General features: G+C 42.4%; 2 protein-coding genes across 7 annotated transcripts in view; one reads left to right on the forward strand and one right to left on the reverse strand.

The window, feature by feature from the left end:
• atp11a (ATPase phospholipid transporting 11A) overlaps positions 1–8,719 on the reverse strand; it is a 28,537-nt gene extending 19,818 nt beyond the window's left edge. For 5 of the 6 annotated variants that reach the window (XM_063877986.1, XM_063877983.1, XM_063877989.1 and 2 more), the window contains exon 1: positions 8,320–8,719. In XM_063877986.1, the coding sequence (XP_063734056.1) occupies positions 8,320–8,364 (45 nt within the window). In that variant the 5' untranslated portion in view covers positions 8,365–8,719. The remainder of the gene's footprint in view (positions 1–8,319) is intronic. The other variant, XM_063877985.1, reaches the window with a different exon arrangement.
• Positions 8,720–10,141: 1,422 nt separating this feature from the next.
• On the forward strand, positions 10,142–21,075 carry tubgcp3 (tubulin gamma complex component 3). Its single transcript, XM_063878166.1, is given in 24 exon segments — positions 10,142–10,301; positions 11,341–11,448; positions 12,020–12,087; positions 12,173–12,250; positions 12,438–12,646; positions 13,494–13,605; positions 13,607–13,655; positions 13,739–13,851; positions 14,462–14,587; positions 14,669–14,737; positions 14,989–15,121; positions 15,226–15,392; positions 16,316–16,426; positions 16,546–16,654; positions 17,141–17,330; positions 17,406–17,541; positions 17,620–17,688; positions 17,781–17,916; positions 18,060–18,148; positions 18,486–18,617; positions 18,701–18,841; positions 18,925–19,041; positions 19,142–19,236; positions 19,373–21,075. Coding segments are annotated over 24 exon segments (2,700 nt in total). The 5' UTR covers positions 10,142–10,225; the 3' UTR covers positions 19,440–21,075.
• The last annotated feature ends 2,755 nt before the right edge of the window (positions 21,076–23,830 follow it).

Below are 23,830 nucleotides of genomic sequence, written 5' to 3' on the forward strand. Positions count from 1 at the left end.
TCTGTGGACACGGCAAGCTTTAAATGACTCAATAACTGCCATTGAAAGTGCAGATGAACACCTCATACTGCAGCTGCCAGAAGTTTGACATAAAGTAAGTTGCAGAGACATCAAATATTTATAGCATCTGAAGAAGAGTCTGGTCTATACACACTTGTCTAGTTAAAGCATTGGATAAACACACTGACACTCCCATCAGCTGCTGGTCTACTCTACGTGTTTTCACTTCTTGCTTTGAAGCCATGCTGTCTGCTCCTCTCCTCTCTCATGACCTCAGAGAAAACAACCAAAATGCTTTCAATACTTTTTCTGTTAATTAGTTTATTTTCTAACTTTTCCTCCCCTTCTTCTTGGTAATGGGAGCACTTCCCTGATGTCAGTCCTGTTGGTACACGGCTGCTTAATGGTGGTCATAACACTGTTAGTGTTGCCGGTAATCATTCCCACATTTGACAAACACACACACAGACACACAGACTGAGGAATATCCAGTAAGTGAAAGCATTTTCTACTCCTGCACCTCAAATGATGGCTCACTTTCCTCATCAATTGGGCTCTCTATAGTTTCTTTATAACTTTAATTAATTATTAGCAGGAATACCACTCCTGCATTCCTCGTTTTGTTTCCACGGTGAGAGGCTCTAAAGTTCAAGCTGCTACAAGATGCAGAAACTCAGCAGCTCCACACTGTTAACTGATATCAATACAAACTGCCGGCAACATTTTTGATATCAAGCCAAACGCCGGGTGTGATCAGTCGCCTTCATTAGCTCTATGGTTACTACGATCCAAGTTAAACTATGCCACAGTGGAGCAGGGTCAATAACAACACAGGGCATGGAATGAAATAAAAAAGGCCCACTGTGTGATCATTCCTCTCCGTTTGACCTTTTCTGTGTCTCCATCTCCACTTTATTCCTGTCTGTTTGTCTCATTGGTGGCTCCTCGTAGACGCGCTCCTCTCCAAGGATTCTAAATCTGTCTCTCTCTTTGTTTCTGTCCTCAACTTTAAAATGCTCTTCCTCAACTAGTTTCCTAACAGGCTGTCGGTAAACGAAAGTATCCACGACACAAGTGTGAAAGCCCTGGAGATCTCTCCCCCAGTCCCATGTATTTAGTCAGCTGTCCACGACAAGACATAACATGCAAGGCATTATAACGCCTGTCCCTGGATAAGAATTTACGCCAAAGGGGAGATAGCACCCATGTGTCAACTTGTGCTCAACCCTTAACAGCATTACCAAAACTGCAGAAAAGTGAGTAGGAGAAAGTGATAGACTGGGTCAAAGTTACGGGCCTAGCAATATATTTTGTAAAATCTCGTACCCTTATTTATTTTGTGCTTAGTGCTGCTTTTTTCCCCCTTCAGCTGAACTCCTGCTCCCTGTTCTGCTTGTGGTGTTTGATCGCCACATGTCCCCATGAATCGCGCTGCCCTTTAATGTCAGGGAGACAACCACACACACTACAGGAGAGGAGAAAATTACTATATGGTCATTATCTCCTCGACAACCATGAGAATAACACTCCTTTTCCTCTGAGTCACTCCTAGGGCTAGAGGTTATCTCATCATCTGAATCACCCTCTGTTTCTCAAGATTTAATCTCTCTCTCTTGATTAGTTCTGTCCCTCCTTCTTCTTTCAGTCTGATTCGGCAGCTGTCCAGTGGTGTGAGAAGTCTTCACACCACTGCATTATTTAGTATTGAAATTAAAAGCTGTTATATTTCACTGTCAGTAAGAAAAGCTTCACACTCTGTGTGACTTTTGTCTGACTATTTCCTTCTTCCTACATTCTGGAATGTGGTGACAACAAGTGTGTGTATCACATCTGAGGGGGAGGGGAGATCACAGGATAAATCAGAGGGATGAGGGGAAGCATCATGTGGCCCTCATGAGACCGGTCACATGACTGACCGAGCACCATGGAGGAAGTTAGGAGACCTAAGATCCTCACACTTTACAGAAAATGAAGAAACAGCGTGCCAGAGCAGAATGAGAAAAATAAAGAGCTTTCTGAACATTAAAGCATGGAGACAGTCACAGTAGAGACACTAAAGACTAATATGAACCTGAACATTAGCATAATATGTCCTCTTTAAGCTCTATATCATTGAAGAACACTATGCTGATGTGATGCACGTATCCTCGAAGAAACTCACTCAACACCACTCAAAAAGAGAAATATCTTCCTCCTTAAATATTAAAAAAAGAACAAACGCTATTGCACAAAATCCAAGACGCCTTCCTATATTTAGTCCAGCCAATGCTAATGATGGAGAGCTTATATCCATTGCCAAACTTGGGAAAGCCTTTCTTCCCTAAGTGTGTGCCTCTGTGCTGTAAATCAATAATGCCTAATCCGACCCGATGACACACGATGTAGAGTACTGCCGGGTTGCAAATTTAGTCTCTTTTGTTTGCGGCAATTACACTCAAATATTAATGTGCTGATTATTTATTCATGTCAAAATGCTACACAAAGCACATTTAAAAAGGATTTAGTGAGGTCACCTGGGTTTACTCGGAGGCACTCGGAGACTACGACAGTATATGTATGTGAGCGTAGTTCTGTTATTTATATTGTTCCCCTTCCAGTGCGTGAACAGTCCTGTGATGCTCCTTTAAATGAGACACTGAAACCAAATTCTCAGAAGACTTTACAGAAACCATTTCCAACATGACATGAATGCAGTGGTCGTCGAGCCACGTGAAAACCCAAAGATGAAACGTCTATAAAGCCCACTTTTGCTCTAATGTGACAACATGGCATCTCAATTCTATCAGGGACATTTCCAAGAGCAGTGATGTGTAACCTCGTCTCGGTGTTATATCACTCTGACAGCCCGACAGTGTGTTAGAGACGGTCGCAGTCCTCTAACGTTGATAATGTTACAGGATAATCGATGTTGTTTCGTGTGCTTACTTTTGGAAATCCCTTTAGTGCTCAGCAGTTTCATCTGAATACTGATCGCTCACACACCAACTAACCGGCATGCATCATCTGCACTTCCAGGCAATAATAAAAAACGGTTTGTATTCTGTCGCTTGGCAACAAATGCATCTTCAGAACAGAGGATCTATTTTATAAGATGTTGTACAAGCACTCGCTGCAGAAGTGGCTTCACAAGTGCTCCCTTTGGATGCCGTTGGAAAGCTTTTATCTCGGCCTCAGGAGCTCCATATTCTGCGGTGAATCAGCTTTTTGGGAAGGAGCACACTCAAATATCAGACTGTTTGCTTACATAAAGAGAAAGAAATATTCATGCCAACAAGGATGCATTTATCCTATGACTACAGATGTGTGTTTCCACTCAGTCCAAGCAGAGTATAACAGCCAAAATTAAAACATAAAGCATTGGTAGAAGGACAAAGCAAACAGCACAAGAGATACAACTGTACTCCTGGTTGCATCAACTGAAGAATGAAGGCATTCACTCGAGGTGATACCGTTCAACCTGAACCAGAAGTATTTATTCCTGACGCACTGACACTACATTCCTCGTCGGCGTATCCACAGGAAGAAAATGTCAGTACTTTTAATATAGCCACAAATCCTCAAAAAAGAGCTGCTGACACAACATAATGTCCCACTACAAGTTGGGGGCAAGAAATAGACTTTTTTTAAATAATTGCTTTTTAATGAATAGATGTTTATCAAACTACGTAATCAGAGTAGCTACAATAGTTTAGTCCAAGGACAGATTAAAATTGGCAAACATGTTGGAAGTATATTTTGGGTAACAGGGCAGAAAATGTGGTATCAGCCTTTTAAATATTGAGAGATCTTTCTTTTATCCGTTCTATATCATATTAAAGTCAATGTTCTGGGGGCTTTGAATGACAAAATAGGATTTTTAAAATACATGTCCTTTGATTGTGAGACACTGGGATAGACTGTCACCATATTCTAATATTTTACAGACTCAACGATCAAGAAACAAGTCAATAAGTGAAGCCCTAATTCTAAATCGGATTGGGAAGAGGGGGACTGAAAGATCCGTTTCTTGCAAGTCGGCAAAATTGTGAGTGCAATAATCCAATGAATCAATAGTTCTACAATGATGACTTCAAACAAAAAAAGCAGAAGAGAGGTGAAGAGGGAGGGGGATGTGTGCAGAGTCAGCATTCAGGAAAAGGGGGTGTACACTCTCACTCCACTTGTCTCCACTTGAATGTTCACTCCCCTCAGACAGCGGGAACACTAAGGTGTACCTCTCAGCACTTTCAACCCAAAGTTATTATGATGACCCAAGTTCAAATAACGTCTCCCCCCCCCCCCTCCCTTTGGATACAGCAGCTCCATTAACCCGGGGCTATCCATCATCCACCTCCCTGTTCAACGGGCTGTAATACACTGTTAATGTAACCGCTATGACACGCATGCAACCCATTAATGAAAGCAGGAACTGTAAGGGCAACGGGAAAAGACAACTGCTTACAATACGGTAATTAAAGCAACTGAAAAAGGCAGATTTCACATATTAAAGGATTCTTAACTCGAGGGAGACTTCCACAATCTTAGGGGTCATTCAATGTTTTTTAATACTAGATTAAACATCCAAAAGTGCCATGAAAATGTACAAAATCAAGTGAAATGTGACTGGTATTGTCTCCTGTGTAAACAATACAGGCCCAGCTGAACGTGAACTAAAAGTGAAGCAGCAGCCAGTGAACAGTGGCTTAGTGCGAGCCGTAAATCTGCAGGTAAAGAGGTTAACCCTGCTGCACTCTGGGGATTGTGGGCAGTATGGACGGGCCGGTGTTAAATGATTAGCAGCCGGGCACACACACACACACAGGAGCACGCTGCAAATCCGTTACACAGCTTCACAACAACATGCAAATCCTTCAAAATAAAAGCCCTAAATAGGATTGTAATTTAACTTTTGATACCCACAAACCCATTGAATACTCGTCTGAGAGACTTGAACAGGAGTACATTTTAAAGCCATTCATGTGGCGACAACTCTATAAGAAGCTGTCTAAACTTCAGCTAACATTGTCAGGCAGTCTGCTAATGAATTATTGACAAGTAGACAGAGCCAAGGAGTTCATGTGAGCTGCTGCCCTCTGCGTCACCCGGCTATACTGATTTCCACCTGCCCACAGTAACCGTTACGCTACAGAGAGAACAACACCGTCACCTGCCACAACTCACTGCACTCCAACCCGTTACTCCTGCACACAGCCCCTGATGCTAGTGACTGCTGTGTTGAAAAGAAAGGAAGTGCATGACATTAAGCAGCAGGAGATAAGTGAATGGCTTGGATGTGAGGGTATAGCTGTAAAATGGATTAAGCGTGTGAGGGTATAGTGACCACCAGTAACCCTTTAATCCACTGAGAGGAAGGCAGGAAGCCAGACGGAGAGAGAGGACAGGCATTTCCTGTCCAGGAATCCAGATTCGTCAGTGGCAGAGGAATGCTGCCGGCTGCTTTAAACTCACTGAAGCACAGCAAGATCTCTACTTCCTTTTCAGCTTGAGTATCACAATTTAATATGGATTCAATCAGTGGTTCAGACTGAGACTTTTTTAGAGGAGATGTGTCATTATTGTCTACCAGGATGGGAAGCAAAGTAACAATTAAACTACACTACTTCATACTTTTTGATGGTTAAATGGAATCTGCGAAACAGTTTCAGTGCTCCCTGCACTTGAAGAATTGAACTGAGCACTGCAGAGAGTCAATTTATACAACACATCTTACTTTTACACTTTCCCAGAGAAGAGAACAAGAGAGATCGAGCAGAGAGAGTACAGTACGAGTACACTAGCTCTCCGTACTTGTCACTGTGATTTCATTTTGTTCTCATTCGGCAGGACAGTCTACACTTTAAAAGCTTACATAACATCCTTTCTTCTTCTTACTTCATCATCATCGTGGCTGCACACGGGGAGACTGAATAACCCTGAGAGTATAACTGGTGTCCTCAGCTCAACTCAAGTTGCATTTAGCATAGTTTCCATTGAAAGCTGAAACACTGAATGCATGTTTTGTTGAATTAGACTTGACCTAATTTCATTTTGTATGATTACATGCCTATTCAGTGAAGGGAAAATGTATTACATATGTAATGCATCCTCTAGGTCACATGATTGATGTTTGAAAAGGCCCAAATTAGCTAATTAAATTAATCTGTCTTATGCTGAAAGTAGTAAACAGACCGGTTGTTAATACTAGTATTCACTTATTTTCCAAGTGAATTATTAATCAAACAAGTTTCCTGCCTCAAGTACCTTTAATTTCATATAGTTTTCTGCAGATATATTAAGCTTCTTACTGCCGTTATTATAAAAGTACATGTTTTCTTAATTGTATGTAAGAATTTATTTCTGTAAAATCAAAGTTTTATTTTAGAATAATTACAAAATAAATCCTAAGCACTCTGTCCATTCTGATTATTGGACTTTTATGCATAGAAACCAAACTTTAATATCAATATTTGAGAGATAACTGTACTTTTAATGCTGAAGAGTCCTTTCAATTGTTCAAACAGAACAGCTTTTTCTTCTGTAATCTTAAAATCTTGCTGCATGTTTTCACAGTCGTTTAATCTTGAATCTGTTTGTTTACTGTTCAAAAGACTAATCTCGACATGCCTTCTTTATAATATTTTTATTTAGACGTTTATTGATCAGGGACAACTGCATTAAACATTATTTCATATGAAATACCAAACAGATGTCATGCATACAATCTACCCGAAGCTAATTTGCAACCCCTGTCCCTGGTGAGGCGTTTGCTATTAAAACAGAGTTCATGAGCAAAGTTAAAAACAGTACAGAAACATTAATAAAGAAAACACATAGAGACAGAATCGATACATGAACAATAGTCAAAAACACAAAACATAAAGGGCAGATCTGTGTTATGATACTAAATATTTTAGGCTATCCAAATAAAGACTGCACTTCCAGTAAGTCTAATTTACAGAGTGGTCAGAGGGTCTCATACTCCATCATGCCACTGACTCGCAGTATTGACGGATATTTCATAAAGGCCCTGTATTGACAGCCAGATAAATGTCCCTAACCCTCATCTTGAGCAGCCTCTTTGCATCCGGGGTTTTTGCAGCGGCAGTGAAATCAATTTAACCCTAACCCATTTGTCTAAAGCAGTTATCCAGATCAATTACAGCAGCAAACGTCATCAGCATCCCACATCCTTCCAGTCACAGACTTGTCTCTGCATGTTTCTGGCTATACAACTACATTTCACCCTCCACACAGCAGGGGTTTATCTAATCAGCCATTTTCAACAGTTGTGAGACTGTGTCTGAGCCTCAGCTGAGCGTGGAGCCGAGGTATAACCCCCTCAGCGTGGCTCTCATGTGGATTATTGTCAAACACATTACTGTGGAGCCCTAATGCAACTCACAGCCATAAAGACCGGCTGCTCCACTGCTGGCCATCGATTTCATGAGCAGGGAGAAAACAACTGGATTACATAATTCATGTGACTGACTGATCCATTTGAAGTCCACTGGGAGTATCCATAAAATAGTGAATTGCACACAAGTTTTGCAATTCAAGTCATTTTATCTGATGCAAAACAAGTTATGCAAAATGTCTGTCAGCGGCTTTGCTCTGAAAGTGCAGTGATTCTTTCCCTTTGTTTTACTGTCTGTCTGCAGCTCTTGACATGTTCTACTCTGCAGAGTCTTGCCTTACAATCAATAACGATAGAGGACTCCACCTTTTACACTGCCTCTCTGAATGTATGATCCAGATGTGTTTGAAAATGATGTGCTGCTAACTATTATTATTATTATCTAACAAACTAATATTAATTGACATTGTTATGCCAAATCTCATTGACACGGCTAACGTTTCGGCACCAAAAGCCGAAAATAATGGACCAAATAGCACTTTTTTCAGTAAAACTACAACTACTCAACCACGGTGTATTTCAATACTGCATAATGATGATGTTTTACGCGATGACATTTAATAAAATCACCAATATATTCTATTTGGACGGGATTTTGAGTCATGTAAGGCACTTGCACTCCTGTCAAACTGCCATTGTTTTTACATTACAAGGCAAAACAATAACGTCCTATTTAAGAATAACAGGATTCAGGGTGTTTTCAGCTTCAGACAGAGCCTCATATCCCAACGATCCTCTTTCCACTTCCTTTCGCGAGTGAAACTTAATCCGGAAGAGTAGCTGCTTCGGTGGAATTTGAAACCAATAGTGATAAAAAAGATCACACGTTTTCTGTTTATCTCGGGAAATTGCAAAGGGCTTTACTCTGCACAGGAGTGGCTTGGATAAGCAACATTTAGGATTGCGTAAACGTAGCAAAAACTCACATATCTGCTGATGAGGGTCCGCAGACTGCTGAAATCCATCCCCATCCTGTTCCTCCGCTTCTTCCTCGTTCAGAAAGGTGTCTCTAATGTAGGCGCTAACTTCTTTTTAATTCTCCTGTTTTGTCCATGACTTTTCCTCCCTTCTCTTCTTCCTGAATAGTAGAAGAAACGGTCCGATGAAAGCTGCTCCAAACAAATGCAAACCTGAACTCACCTACAGGGACTTAACCAGGCTTTACTAGTAACAAGAGGAGTGTGTGTGTGTGTGTGTGTGTGTGTGTGTGTGTGTGTGTGTGTGTGGTCAGAGTCAGTTCATGCAGAAACACACAGGTGGGCTGCTCTTCCTCTCAGCCCGGACCCAACTCTTCCTATCTCCCCCTCTGTGTGAGTACTAGTAAGCTTCTTGTCTCGCACCAAAGGAGCTTTTCTCTCATCTACGTCACGAGCAGCCAGGTGGTGGCTGTGCGTGGAGGTGAGCGCATGCGCACTCTAGTGTTTTCGGTGCGTAATTGATTGGAGGTTTCAGTTAATTAGGCTATTGATTTGTTTGTTTGGGGCAGCGTAATGTTACACCAAAGACAAAATTAGGAATAACTTTAGTGCATTATAACAGAGGAACAATGCAATGAATGATAATGCAAACAATGTACATGGTTTTGAGTGTGGAGTGTGTTTATGTGTGTATTTTTGGGGGTGTTCTCCAGATGGCGGCACCCCAGTGGTGCTGTCCATCGAGACGGTGCTGAACTGATAAAGAATAAAATGTTATGCACTTTTTACTAACATTTTTAAACTGTTATCTTGTACAAAAACAGATTAAAAAGACCAAATAAACAGAACCTTTAGCACATCCAATACAAACATGTAGCCTTATATCCTATAAAAACAACAAATACAATTTTAAAGTCTTAAAATTACAATAACAAAACAATACAATTTTATAAAAGAAGTAAAATTTAACAGAATAAAATAACATGAACAAAGTATGAATAAAGTTAAATTAAAACTAAGGCTATAAGATTACTCCAAATGAATATCCATTTTAAAAAGATAGGTTAAATACAGTACAGTTTAATTCTTCACTACAGCAGATTAACAGAGTTGAAACACTTTTCTTATATTATATAAACTATAAAATAAAGGTGATTTTTAAGTCCTCAGTTTATACATGCTAAGTGTTTTTAGGTGAGGTCAGAAGTTCAGAACTACAAATGTTGTTTCTTTGTTTCCGGAGGGGAAAGTTTTCATTCATTGGTCCATCCTCTGTTTCCTGGAGACGCTTTTCGGCGGGTTCTGTTGAAACACCAGCGTCTCAATCACCACAATAACAACCACCATATCCGGTTGTGACCTTGCAAATAAAAGCCCCAAAAAGTCAAACGCAAGATTAAAACATTTTGAATACCTTTTCAGACAATAATCACCGTTTTTCATAATTAAAAAGCAAGCTCCTGTGTTGTTTATTTTCTCCGATATACAATAAAACCAGTGTTTTTCAAGATGACATTCTAGAGTCAGAAAAGTGTTTAAAAAATGGCAAGAAATCAGTTTAACATAATGGACTTTATCCTATAATTTAGCTGTAAATGCTTGAATCACTAACCTAGTATTACACTATACATTAAGTTATTACTAATTAAGTCAGTATTGTATAACAGCTTAACTTAATGTGTTGCCCGGAATCATTCACATTACCTGAAAGTCACGCAACAGGTGTTTGCAACCGAAATGAGAAAACTCCATGCTCTTATTTTGAAAGAAACATTGCCCTTTTGTCGGTCCTATTCGTCCTGCGCCATGCTGGCTTCACTCCACTTGTCAAAATGGCGTTGTTCGTACTAGCAGACTTGAGTTAGTTCTTATTATTCAGTATTTGGGATACATACGCAGCTTTAGACCCGACAGTATGGCAACCCTGGATCAGAAATCACCCAATGTGCTTCTCCAGAGCCTCTGCTGCAGAATCACGGGGAAAAGCGAAGGTAGATGAGCCACCGTAGCATGCTGGAGCTGTCATGCAAAACCTCTTTGAGAAAAATAGGCACTTTGCTAATAATCGTTATATAACTAATCAGACGTATTTTGCACATAATTGAATATGATGTGATGAATCTTCAACCCCTGCTGGGTTATTCGGCTTGTTAGTTTAACCCCAGTCGGTTCAGATTTGAATAATAATCTCAACTTTTAACACTGCTTGCGCCTGCTGGAGCTTCTGTGTTTGTAACGGAAAGTGTTAGAAAAAGGATGAAATTTACCTGAAGTTAAAGCTGCCTGGTATTTTGCACATATGCCGAATTAAAGAAAACATTGTAATCATTTCTTAAACGGAATTTCGTTGAAAAATACACCCTAATATTTGAGATCGACCAAAAAATAGAGATGCATTGACTTTGGTTTTACTTTAGCTGTGGCGCGGTAACGTTAGCTGTCATTCAATGGGCTCGGCCAGATACAGCACATCACACTTAACAGCTTTATGGCCCCTCCAGCTGTAACCATAACACTTTTAGATTTGATAAAGCAATTAGCATTGTAATCAAGCTGTCTATGAACTTGCTAGTCTGTTAGCTCTCATGCTGATCAACAGACTGTTTCTTGCAAACACTGCTAGCTGCAGGCCTCTGCTGGATGCAGAGATGCATGATGGATCAGAGATAACGGAGACATTTCCCTATGATGCTTCTTTTTCAGTCTTTTTAACGCAATTGCATATATTTACTGCATGTTCAAAGGCAGCAAAGCTCTATTTATTCAGAGATTATTAGTCACATTTAGGTTGCCATATTATTTACAATCCCTTTCAAAGCCATAAATCATTCTTACCAGGTTCCTAGTATCTAGATTTTAAAAACTTATACTGTGCATTTACAACTTTTTAGGGGGAAAATGTTCATTTTACCTCTGAAATAATGAATATGTGGAGTGACGGTAGTAAAAAAACCCTCCTAGTCATAACAAGTGACAGAGTTAAAAGTGCTGCCATGACCTTAACTCATTACCTGTGTTTTATTCCTCCAGCTGAAGTTGCCCACCAGTTCCAGTATGCAGTGCGAGTCATTGGGAGTAACTACGCCCCCACTATTGAACGGGATGAGTTCCTGGTGTCGGAGAAGATCAAGAAAGAATGTCAGTTTGGACAAATATGGTCCCTTAATGATCAGACATTCATATTATCCTTTACTGTAGCTCGTTTCAACACTTTACCTTCATTACTGTAAATCATCCTGTTTAGTCTCAGCAAAACTTTCCCATCTCTGTTGCTGTCAAGTAGTTTTTGTACATATGTGCTCCCTATTAATGTTCCCTTTTGCCTTTAATGTTGGAGCCACTCCAGTACATGTCAAAAAGCTTTATTGCACCATCATAGCCAATCCCAGTAGTTTTTATAGTTCCCAAGGTTGCGCTGTTACTGGGAAAACATCGATCCATGCTTTGATGCAGAAAATAGCGCAGCACTTACTGTACAGACTGTTTATTTGGTAAACTTATGGGAACTTTGTAAAAAACTATTTTTTGGGGTAATGGAGTTGCTATAAAAAACCAAGAAGAGGTGTTTTTCCAACCAAGCTGTGACGCCTGCAACGTCATGTCCCCCAGTTCCTCGATATCCTTACTTCTAGATGTTCTGATCTGAAATAGGCTGCTTGTGCAACGTTTTTCTTTAATAAATAACATTGTTGTCTTGATGCTGTTGCAGTGCTGAAGCAGAGGAGAGAAGCCGACGCTGCTCTGTTCTCAGAGCTGCATCGAAAACTCCAGACGCAGGTGTGTATTTCTGCAGGAAGTCCTACTGTTATCGTTAGTAAAGGATTGTGATGAGGTTTTGTTCACGGGATGTTTCTGTTGACAGAGTGTGTTGAAGCACCGCTGGTCTGTTCTCTACTTGATGCTCAGCCTCTCTGAAGACCCCCGCAAACCATCTGGCAGGGTGAGACACACACACACACACACACACACACACACACACACACACACACACACACACACACACACACACACACACACACACACACACACACACACACACACATGTTTCTTCCTTATTAAAAACACAAAATAAGTGTGTGATACTGTTTTGATGCCCTAACCTTACCTCACGTCCCTGTCCTTCCCAGGTTGGAAACTATGGAGCACTCTTTGCCCAGGCCCTCCCCAGGGATGCCCACTCCACCCCGTTTTACTGCACCCGGCCCCAGAGCCTGGCCCTGGGCTACGGGGAGAGGAGCGCCGGGCTGCCGGCCAGTGTGGGGACCAGCGGTATCTCCAGCCTGGGGGTGTACACACTGAACGGGCCCACGGCGACGCCTCAGTCACTGCTGTCTGGGTGAGCGTCTTCATGAGTTTCTGCAAAAACACAAGCTAACATTATCCCTGCAGTTATTAATACTCAGATGGCATTAATAGAGATGACAACCTTCTTAACATCTTCATACCTGAGTTGTGTTTAAGCAGCTTGACCTGAAAGGCTCTGGGGAAAGAAGTGTGTTATTTTTCCATCATGCTGTACAAACACTCTGAAAGCATCAATTAGCACCATAAAATGAACGTGCCTTTATAAATCTGTTTTATGAGACACCAGAAGGCCATTCAGGTCCATTTATCCGTATCAATAATGCAGGAGTCCTTCTGTTACACATAACCGAGCTGTCCGAATTCACCTTTTTTAGTCATGATCCTCGCTACAAATGTAAACAAAGGTCCCAAGGCATTGAATTAGAATTTATACCCTGCTTAAAAATACACAGTAATTGTACTTTAATTATACAAAGAAGTGCTTTCTCCTTGTTGGAGTGCATCGTCCATCAAAAGACCTCTTACTGCAGACCATGGTGATTGGAGTTTTGTGTTCCAAAAAACCTGTTTCAGCTGGATCTATTGATGTTTAATGGGAGCAACACTTTCCCACTTACCCAGAATCAGAAACGAATGAATGCCTAAGGACAGACGCTCCTATTTATTTGTGGAAGTTTGAATGTGAGACAGCAGTATAAGGGTAATTGTTTTTGTGTAATAATGATCCCATGGACATCTAGAGAACTAAATTCAGCAAACAGGGGCGCCTTTTTTCCAATCTTTGTCTAAGGGTAGGCCGATAGTCTCTGAAAATCCTGGATCTACCGTTATAAGGACATGTTTTTCAGACTCAGTAAATCTGTGTGTGTGTGTTACAGTCTGCCCCCTCAGTCTGCAGCCAGTCAGACTCTGGGTTCCCGGCTGGCCTGGGCCCTTCCTGTCAGCTGCTCCCCTTCCTCCGCTCTGGCCCCTCTCGCCACTCGACCGCTGCCTCGGACCATCAGTCCCCTCCTCCCGAGTGGTCCGACCTCGCAAAGACGGTAAGAGACATCTAAAAGAGACATCATTATCAGTGTGTTTGACCTGATATATAAACTCAATTCTCTGCCTCTCTCGTCCTTAGGCGAGGTGAGCGAGGCGGCTCTGGTGCGGGACATCCTGTACGTCTTCCAGGGAATCGACGGCAAGTTCATCAAGATGAGCGCCCAGGATAACTGCTACAAGATAGACGGCAAGGTACGTGAACCCGCATGCAGCAGTGTCAAGCTCTTAATGGACTAATCAGTTCAGCCGGCTGCACACATTATCCAGAGTGCAGCTCAGGACATCATCCCAGATCTACTGCTGCACTGTGGACCACATGCTGGGTTATGTGATGAAAAACACTCAATATGATCGTTTGAATCTACTGTCTTTTGGGGAGAATCTGTTTCTTATAAGGTCTTTTTATCATGAGCACCTGATACTGAAACTGTTGTTGTTGATCGAGCTTCAAAAGAATAATTTAACAGATCAATATAAAGCTCTTTGGCTCCGAGGCAACATCGACCTCTCCTTTTTTCTGTTTTGTCCATTTCTTTTATTCCACTCTCATCCTCCTCTCGTGTTATCGATGGAAGGCCTCAGATGTAACGTGTCCCGTATCCACTCAGCGGTGCTAATCTTAGACCTTTGGTCAATCTGCTGTCACCGTCCTGATGAAGGAGACACTGAGAGCAGGAATAAAAGAGTCTAGGGTGGAGATATTTTGGACTCTTCCATAGCCACTTCCCCCTCTGTTGAGCTCTCTGGATAAGAGGTTTTGTTAAACACATAAATCATTAAATGTGAATCTGTATCTCACCAGGTGGTGCTGTGCAAATCCCTGAGGGACACCAGCAGCCGGCTGGCGGAGCTCGGCTGGCTCCACAACAAAGTCAGGAAGTACACCGATGCCAGGAGCCTGGACCGGGCTTTCGGACTGGTCGGACAGGTGCGCACAGTTCACCAAATATCACACACCTTTCGAGTCAAATCCTCCACGTATTTTAATCACTTTGTCCTCCTCTCATAGAGCTTCTGTGCCGCGCTGCACCAGGAGCTGAAGGAGTACTACAGGCTGCTGTCTGTCCTCCACTCCCAGGTACGTACATCTAACAGTTCTATGAGTAGAAAATATCGGGATGATGAAGCTGCTATAATTGTGTGTGTGTGTGTGTGTGTGTGTGTGTGTGTGTGTGTGTGTGTGTGTGTGTGTGTGTGTGTGTGTGTGTGTGTGTGTGTGTGTGTGTGTGTGTGTGTGTGTGTGTGTGTGTGTGTGTGTGTGTGTGTGTGTGTGTGTGTGTGTGTGTGTGTGTGTGTGTGTGTGTGTGTGTGTGTGTGTGTGTGTGTTAGCTGCAGGTGGAGGATGAGCAGGGTGTGATGGTGTGCACAGAGAGCAGTCTGACTCTCAGGAGGCTCCTAGTTTGGATGTATGACCCTAAAGTCCGACTCAAAACGCTGGCTGCCCTCGTCGACTTCTGCCAAGGTGTGTGTGTACTTAATGGAATATATTTATTAGAGTTGGATTTTGTTCAACGCAGCCTCTCAGCGACTCTGTTTGTTCCTGAAGTCGCTTCGCTGTGTGTTCAGGTCGGAAAGGAGGCGAGCTTGCGTCAGCGGTCCACTCTTACGGGAAGACGGGAGACCCACAGATGAGAGCACTGGTCCAACACATCCTCAGCCTGGTGTCCAACCCCATCCTCAACTTCCTGTATCGCTGGATCTACGACGGGGAGCTGGAGGACACCTACCACGAGGTACACATACACACACACACACACACACACACACACACACACACACACACACACACACACACACACACACACACACACACACACACACACACACACACACACACACACACTGTTGATCTTTACTGGTCATTCCTGGAACATTGGTTCTGACGTTTCACCCCTGAGAGAAGGAACATTGCTGAGAAAGGAGGGAGGGAGAGCGAAGAGACGACAGCTTCTTCAATGAGGAGTGATGAGAGGAGTGTAATGGAGAGCCCGGTGATGGATGCGCCTGCTTTACTTCCCCCTGCCCCTTTTTCTCCGACTGATTTCCTCTCACACACTTTATTTATGTGTCCATTAGTCAGTGTGTGTTTAAGAACACCGAGACAAAGTTATTACGCCTTTCAGGAGGGAAATTACCCTCGAGATCACACACACACACACAGTTTGTTAAAACATGCAATAAACAATACTTGAGATATTAATACTAGATTTCTTCTCCTAAAATATATCCAAGCACATTATAAATACTGATGTTGTAGCACTGAGGCTAACAGGACATGGCAACACTTACTACACACACAAAAGGGATGTCACAGTGAAAAAGATCTACTACTTTTTATGTTTCTGCGATCCATATTACAGCTAATAGGGGTTTGACAATAATCCGTATTAAAGGGAATTCTTCGCTGGCTCTTATTTCAGCTAATAGCTTAAGGAAAGGGCTCTGAGGGATGGATTCATGGCAAAGCAGACAGTAGGAGTCAGCACACATAGAGTACGCAGACTCAAGCTATCTTAGTACCCTACTGATGTAAATGCACAATCTAAGTGAATGTGACAAAGGATGAAAACCACAGAGCTACTTTACTCTCTTCTGATTCTATTTGACGGCTTCCCATGACAGCGTTCTGCAGTTGATGTATTTATTTGTTTTGTAGTTCTTTGTAGCATCAGATCCCAACGTGAAGGCAGACCGTCTGTGGCACGACAAGTACTCCCTCAGGAAGTCCATGATCCCCACATTCATTACCATGGACCAGGCCCGCAAGGTACCAACAAACATCTCTCTACTCGATCATTTCCAAAGAACAAAGCCTTAGTTTAACTCTTCCCGTCGTCGTCATCATACACTAAACTAATCCACCTCCTTATTGTCTTTCCCCTCTAGGTCCTGCTGATCGGTAAATCCATCAACTTCCTGCATCAGGTTTGTCATGACCGAACACCGCCGGGCAAAATCACGCCGGCCTCCAACTCTGCAGACACACCCAGAGACGGTACGAGTCTCTGTCTCTCTCTCACTCTCCAGTTAAACAATTCATCTTCATCTGTAACTAGTGTCTGTGCACATGGAAATAATATAAAGATGAGGTAATGTAAAGGTTGATGCTATGGCTGACTTTCGTTGGCAGTTAACAACATCATCGACCAATAAGAAGCCTCTCCTTTATTCCCCTCATCTTATTGATATGGTTATATTGGCGTAGGCGAGCGGACAGGCAGGAATCGATGCTCTTACCGCTCGCTGGCCTTGTCCTGCTCTCCATTGACTATATAGAGGGAAAAAAGGTATACTTAGCTATACTCTATTGATCCAGACTGCAGGCCTTCATCTGACCTCTCTGATCTGGAGCTCTTACTGTATGTGAAGGACATCGGGCTCTCTGACTGCTGAAAGTTGACACGAAAGTGAACTAATAATCAGTCCGTAACAAAATAAGCTCACCTTAATTCATTACTTCATCACCTCTGTCTCCTCGTAGCTGCAGAGCTGCTGTCAGACCTGGAGGGGGCGTTCCAGGAGAAGATCGACGCCGCCTACTTCGACACCAGCAAATACCTGCTGGACGTCCTCAACCGCAACTACCTGCTGCTGGAGCACCTGCAGGCCATGAGGAGATACCTGCTGCTGGGCCAGGGAGACTTCATCAGACACCTGATGGACCTGCTCAAGTGAGGAACACACACTTTGAATCTTAGCTTTTTTGATTATTTAGACAAAATATTCATGCAATTATTTCCCCCTAGACCGGAGTTAGTGCGTCCCGCCACCACTCTGTACCAACACAACCTGACTGGGATCTTAGAGACTGCCGTCAGAGCCACCAACGCTCAGTACGACAACGCAGAGATCCTCAAGAGGCTGGATGTACGCCTGCTTGAGGTAATGTGTGTGAGTGTGTGTGTTGCAGGTCTGACCTAAGCATGACCTTCTCTTTTGACACATTTTTGTTGCCTCCAGGTATCTCCAGGTGACACCGGCTGGGATGTTTTCAGTCTGGACTACCACGTCGATGGACCCATTGCTACGGTATGACAAACTCACACATTCAGTCTCCTTTATCCTCCTCATCTGCACGTATTACTGCTGTCATTACAGTCTTACATGTGTGTGTGTTTCAGGTGTTTACAAGGGAGTGTATGGGCCACTACCTGCGTGTGTTCAACTTCCTGTGGAGGGCGAAGAGGATGGAGTACACACTGACGGACATCTGGAAGGGACAGATGTGTAACGCCAAGCTGCTCAAAACCATGCCAGGTACGAAACTCATTTTATTCTTGTTTTTATTTTAGTATAAAGACACAAAACCTACAGCATCAGTTCTTCTTTATACCTCTCAAAGGGAAAACATGTCTTTGTTTGTGTAATTGTAACCTCCCTTTGTGCTTCTTACCCTCCAGAGTTGTCGGGCGTGCTGCATCAGTGCCACATCCTGGCCTCCGAGATGGTCCACTTCATCCACCAAATGCAGTACTACATCACCTTCGAGGTCAGACCATTAGCGGTGCCGTTACGATCGCAGGCTGTAAAACACACCCGTTAAATAAAGAAGTAATTACAGCAGGAGAGAGATCTGCTGCGTCTGTTAGATGCAGCGTGACTCTGCAGGATCAAATGTAGCCCTGAGGTCAGGCTGCTGGTTCAAATCCAGTAGAAAGACTCACCTGAAAGTCAGATTTAGAGAGGTTGTTTTAGACGGGATTGCAGATTTTAAAGCTGGTTGATTTTAAGTGTAGATTTATCTGCTCGGACATCAGATGTAGAATAAAGGACACTATTTTAACAGCTCCATCACTGATTGAATAATGTTTCCTTTCTTATAAAAGGTGCTGGAGTGCTCCTGGGATGAGCTGTGGAACAGAGTACAGCAGGCGCAGGACCTCGACCACATCATCGCCGCCCACGACCTCTTCCTCGACAGCGTCATCTCAAGATGCCTGCTAGACAACAGCAGCAGGGTAATGATCCCTCTTAGATTTAGTTCTTCTGATTCTTCTTTTCCACACACCTCCTTCAACTCTGTTTCCGTCTGTCCTTGCAGAATCTTCTGAACCAGCTGAGGGCCATATTCGACCAGATCATCGAGTTTCAGAGCGCCCAGGACTCGCTGTACCGCTCGGCTCTGGAGGAGCTCACCCTGCGGCTGCAGTTTGAGGAGAAGAAGCAGCAGAGAGAGGAGGAGGTAGGAGGCTGCAGATGAGCTGAATACAGAAAGAAAAAGAGCAGGACGATGGTTGTCTAATGTGTGATACTGTCCTGATTCAGGGTCAGTGGGGAGTGACGGCCGAGCAGGAAGCAGAGGAGAAGAAGAGGATCCAGGAGTTCCAGGAAACCATACCAAAGATGCGCTCCCAGCTCCGCATCCTCACACACTTCTACCAGGTACCAGCCTCAGTCACCTTCAGGAGAATCTAGAGCATCATTATAATTATCTCCTTTAAATATAAAATGCTTTTATCCACTCCCTTCTTCTCCCTCTCAGAACATCGTGCAGCAGTTCCTGGTGTTGCTGATGACCAGCACGGATGAGAGTCTGCGTTTCCTCAGCTTCAGACTGGACTTCAACGAGCACTACAAGTAAAGAAACTCAAACAAAAACTCCTTAAGGATGCATAAATAATCCTAAAGAGCTGTTTATACAATATTATTCATCTGTAAAGTATATTCAGGAGATATTATATCCCATTATGTGTTCTTTTTATTTCACCTCCAGGGCCAGGGAGCCGAGGCTGCGAGCATCTCTAGGAACCAACAGGGGGCGACGGCCTTCAAACATCTGACGTGACGACCAAGACTTTGACGAGCGAGGCTCCCACTCATTGGAGCGTTCGGGGTATGACATCAAAGCTGTGACATCGCCCAGCAGACTTAAGCGTCGAGATGATGATGTCATGCCTTGGAGGAACGAACGAGCAGTAGCCGCCAAGTGATGACATCACAGCAGACGGCTCCAGTGAGGTCCGCTGTGTGGAAATCACAGAGGAGTAAAGTCCAGTAAATCAAACTTTGAAGGGCTGTAAAACAGACTGAGCTCCCCGAGTCACACAGGCATGCCTTAAAATGAACGAGGAAAAGGAACAATTTCCTCAGCGTGGGTTGCCAAAACTAGTCCCATCACACGTAATGTATGTACATAGAGTTTATGCAAAGATGTAAATGTGTGTGTGTGTGTTTGCATCTCGACACCGTCACCATCTTCTCACTAGGGTTCAACCGATACGGGTGTGATCTTTTTGCAGTTTTGTATTTGTAGCAGACAATAAAACGATTAGAGCATTTCTTAGGACAATTTCTCGCTGTGTTCCTGCTGCAGATCTGCTGGAAACACCGACACTGTGCAGTCTGCAGGATATTGAATATTTAAGGTCAATATCGGCACACCGGTGTATTGGTCTAACCCTAGTTCTACAATCTCGCCTCCTTTACAATCCAGGGTTTTGAGTGTGTGCGGTCAGCTGATCACAATCATACGGAGGGTTTTGTACGACACTCTCTCTGGCTCTTGCAGACAAAAAGCCCTGTTGTTTCAGACTTTGTTTACACCTTACATGACATAAGATGTTGATTTTAATATTCAGTTTGATATATTTGTGAGGCGTAGGAATCTAAATCTCACAGGTTGTTTTTGAGTTTAGATTTAAGTTGTTTCTCTGCTCAGTTTTGTTTGTATGAGATGAAGCAACAACAACCACAACAACCTCACTCCACTCATTTCATAAACAACAGGAACTATAACTAAAAATGTAAATATTTCCAAATGAAAGTCTGTATTTAACAATCTGTTTATTTTCTGAAGTCCGACGTTATACAGAAGGATGTGCTGTATGTAGTGTTAATAGATAAGGTTTGCTCTGTGTGCATAGTGAGAAAAAGCAGGTGGATTTGGTTCAGTATGGTCGCTGTTTATTACCTCCCCACTTTATAATAATGAATAACTATCTGCTGGAATTGCTGGTATTAAAAATCGAATGCTTTTTGCTTTAAAAAATAGCCGAAATTGTTTGGATTGAAAAGTCAACAGCATTTTAATCACCAAAGTATTACAATCATTCTCATGCAAACAGCATCGATCTCACCTTATAGGAGCTCTGATCCTGGGTCAGCAAGGACTTCTGAAAGACGTCATTTGAAATGATAGTTAATGTATTATTATAGATCCAGAGGCTAAAAAAAACACTCTTACTTCAACTGTAATTTAAGTCACAAATGTTTCCTTTGGACTGTATTAACTTCTGCAAAGCAATCTTTATCAAAGTACCCTCCCATCTTTCAAACTGGTGCTGCATACGGTCACTGCTCTCTGACATTGCATTCTGTACTGTGTGTCTCTGTCTGTCCTCTACATCCTATAGCACATGTATAGAATATAGGGACTCAAACCATCCCGCGTCTTCTTTAATAAAAGGTTTTTCATTACTGTGTGCTCTGGTGTGATGCTGTGCACTCTGCCTCTTGGTTTATAGGGATGAGCTTGAGTTTACTGCCACCTAGAGGCAGGACATCAGAGATTAAACTGATGTACGTTTTCCAGATGAATCCAATGAATATTCAATAGTTTTTTACATGATTATCATTGTTAGGTAACACAATGCACCGCCTTAGTTGTGCTCTTGGTCTTCACCCTCTTAAAGCTGTACATTTTTCCTTTAAAGCTAAAAACACTTCCATTTATTCACAAATAAATGAATATTTTTAAAGTCACTTAAAGGGAACATTGTATTACAAGTTGAAGGACTTCAGTCAAGACTACATTTCCCATGATGCAACACACTTACTGTCAGATTTATTGGAAGGACGAAAACACAATTAAAACTAATTGTATTAAAGTGAGATAGAAGCTCATTTGAATCTGTCGTCCCTGGGCCTTTAGATAAGAAACAAACAACAACAAATACACTTCATAGAACAACAAATGAGCTGTTTCTGCTGAATGATTATATTGTGTGTGGAGACAATATGCAAAATACCTTTAAGGCACATTTAGAAGCTATTGGAAGGGAAACTAATGGGTCTATTATTTCTGTTGTTGTTTTTTCATCCTAGTTTTCTCATGACCTAAGTGAGAGTTAAAGTAATGAGTTATTATTGTCTATAATATACAGTGAAGTGTGTTATGTTCGGCTGTTAAATAGTGTGTTTGAAGGAACTATGCACAAAGTAAGCCACTAGAGGGAGTAACAGCTTATCTTTTATAGCTCTATACCCTCACACACTCTTCCAAGCTTTACATCCTTTGGTGTGAAGATCCTGCAATCAAAAATCTGTTTATTGAAACAAAATCCGATCATTTCTTTTTCTTATATACTCACATTAGTTTGATTCGTGCAGCCTGTGTAATGCAGACGTTGTCCTGCATGAAAGGGAGGCTGCGGTTCACTTCCTGTTGGATGTTAGAGGGAGATGTTCACAGAGGCAGGAGGTGTGAACGTCCAGTCACAGCATCAGCACGGCCACTTCCTCCTGCAGAAATGTGTTCGGTCCAACTTCATTTCTGTCTAGGCTCTCTCAGTGATTCCCCCTGCTGATTGTGCATTCTGTATGTGTGTGTGTGTGTGTGTGTGTGTGTGTGTGTGTGTGTGTGTGTGTGTGTGTGTGTGTGTGTGTGTGTGTATGGCAGTAAATACGTATTTATTCCAGAGAGCCATCTCTTCAGGCCAATATACACCAAGCCTCTCGTCTTTGTGGATAACACTTGGAGAAAATTGTCAATTTGGAAAGTCGACAGTTGTGATTGCTCAGCCGGAACAGACAGACTACCGGGATCTCCATTTTTCCCTTTCTTCCTTCTCCTTCCCTCATTCCTTTCTTTCTGCACTCTGTGATGTATCTGTGGAGGTGTTTATCCATCACATTAACATTATTTTCTGACAGTTTTCCCAGTATTCCCTACACCCCTTATGTCATTTATTCTCCACAGAAATAGCTTTTTTCTCCGCCACACTTTATATTAAACAAAACGTCCCCAACAAAGTTATGTTTCGTATCATTTCTAGGCCTTAGCTATTCATGATTTATATAAGTGTGTGTGTGTGTGTGTGTGTGTGTGTGTGTGTGTGTGTGTGTGTGTGTGTGTGTGTGTGTGTGTGTGTGTGTGTGTGTGTGTGTGTGTGTGTGTGTGTGTCCTCTACCTTTGTGCTCTTGTGTATTGAACCTTCACTAACACCAGAGAAACAGCTGCCCTCACACACAGCCTCGGGGCTGCAGGTCACACAGAGTTGACAGTGAAGACTTCCAATAGAGTTTGCATTCTTCTAAAATAACATTTTGATATTTGAATGCTTATTTATACTACTATATTTAAGTTGCAGCAGCAGAGGGCTTTCAAACAGCATTTACACCTTTATGATGGGAAATAAATGTCATGTTTAAGCACGGATCATTCTTTCTTAATAGGCCTCTAGAAGGTTTCCTAGAGAAATGCACAAGATACAGTTTTATTAAAGGACATTTTAAGAGTTTAAGAGCTAGATATGTATTTTTGAATATAATACAGCACTCTTAAAAAGTAAATCTTGGAACAAAATAGAGTAAAAGTTTAACATTTTCTTATTTTCTTTCTTACTTACAGATAAATGAGAAGATATTTCTTTCAGCAGCCAAGATATGATTAGCTTAGCTTAGCATAAAGACTGGAAACAGGGGGGATCAGCTAGCCTAGCTCTCTAGCATCACCTGATGAACAGAGGGTATTGTGTTAATAAGAGTGTAATGCAAACATATAATCAGTAGATGGATCCAGAGTAGACTCTAAAAGTCACATTAAACAAACAAAGGAAAGCTGGTTTCATTTTTCATGAACACGTGGCACATTTCCACAGCAGCAGGTTTCATTCTTCTCCGTTTGACCCGCTGATACAAACCAACAACTGTCATGTCCCATCATGCATCATCAGCCGTATCGCAAACGCATGAAAGCGAGCTGAAGGATAGTCCGCCCGCCGCTCTGTCCTCTCACCCCCTTATATGCTCTGTGAATGTCATTAGAGAAAAGGTTGGCTCATTTTCCCCGGGACTGACTCCAGCCCCGATCCTCTTTTTACACGACCTTCTAACACTGTGTTAAGGTGACACAGATAACAAAATGTGTGTGTGTTGTGAACCCAGTAACACACAGCTGACATTTAATGGCATTTCTGGCAGCAGGTGTGTTTGAGAGAATCTTATCAAAGGG

Source organism: Eleginops maclovinus, chromosome 24, assembly GCF_036324505.1.
Source record: "Eleginops maclovinus isolate JMC-PN-2008 ecotype Puerto Natales chromosome 24, JC_Emac_rtc_rv5, whole genome shotgun sequence".
Lineage (NCBI taxonomy): Eukaryota > Metazoa > Chordata > Actinopteri > Perciformes > Eleginopidae > Eleginops > Eleginops maclovinus.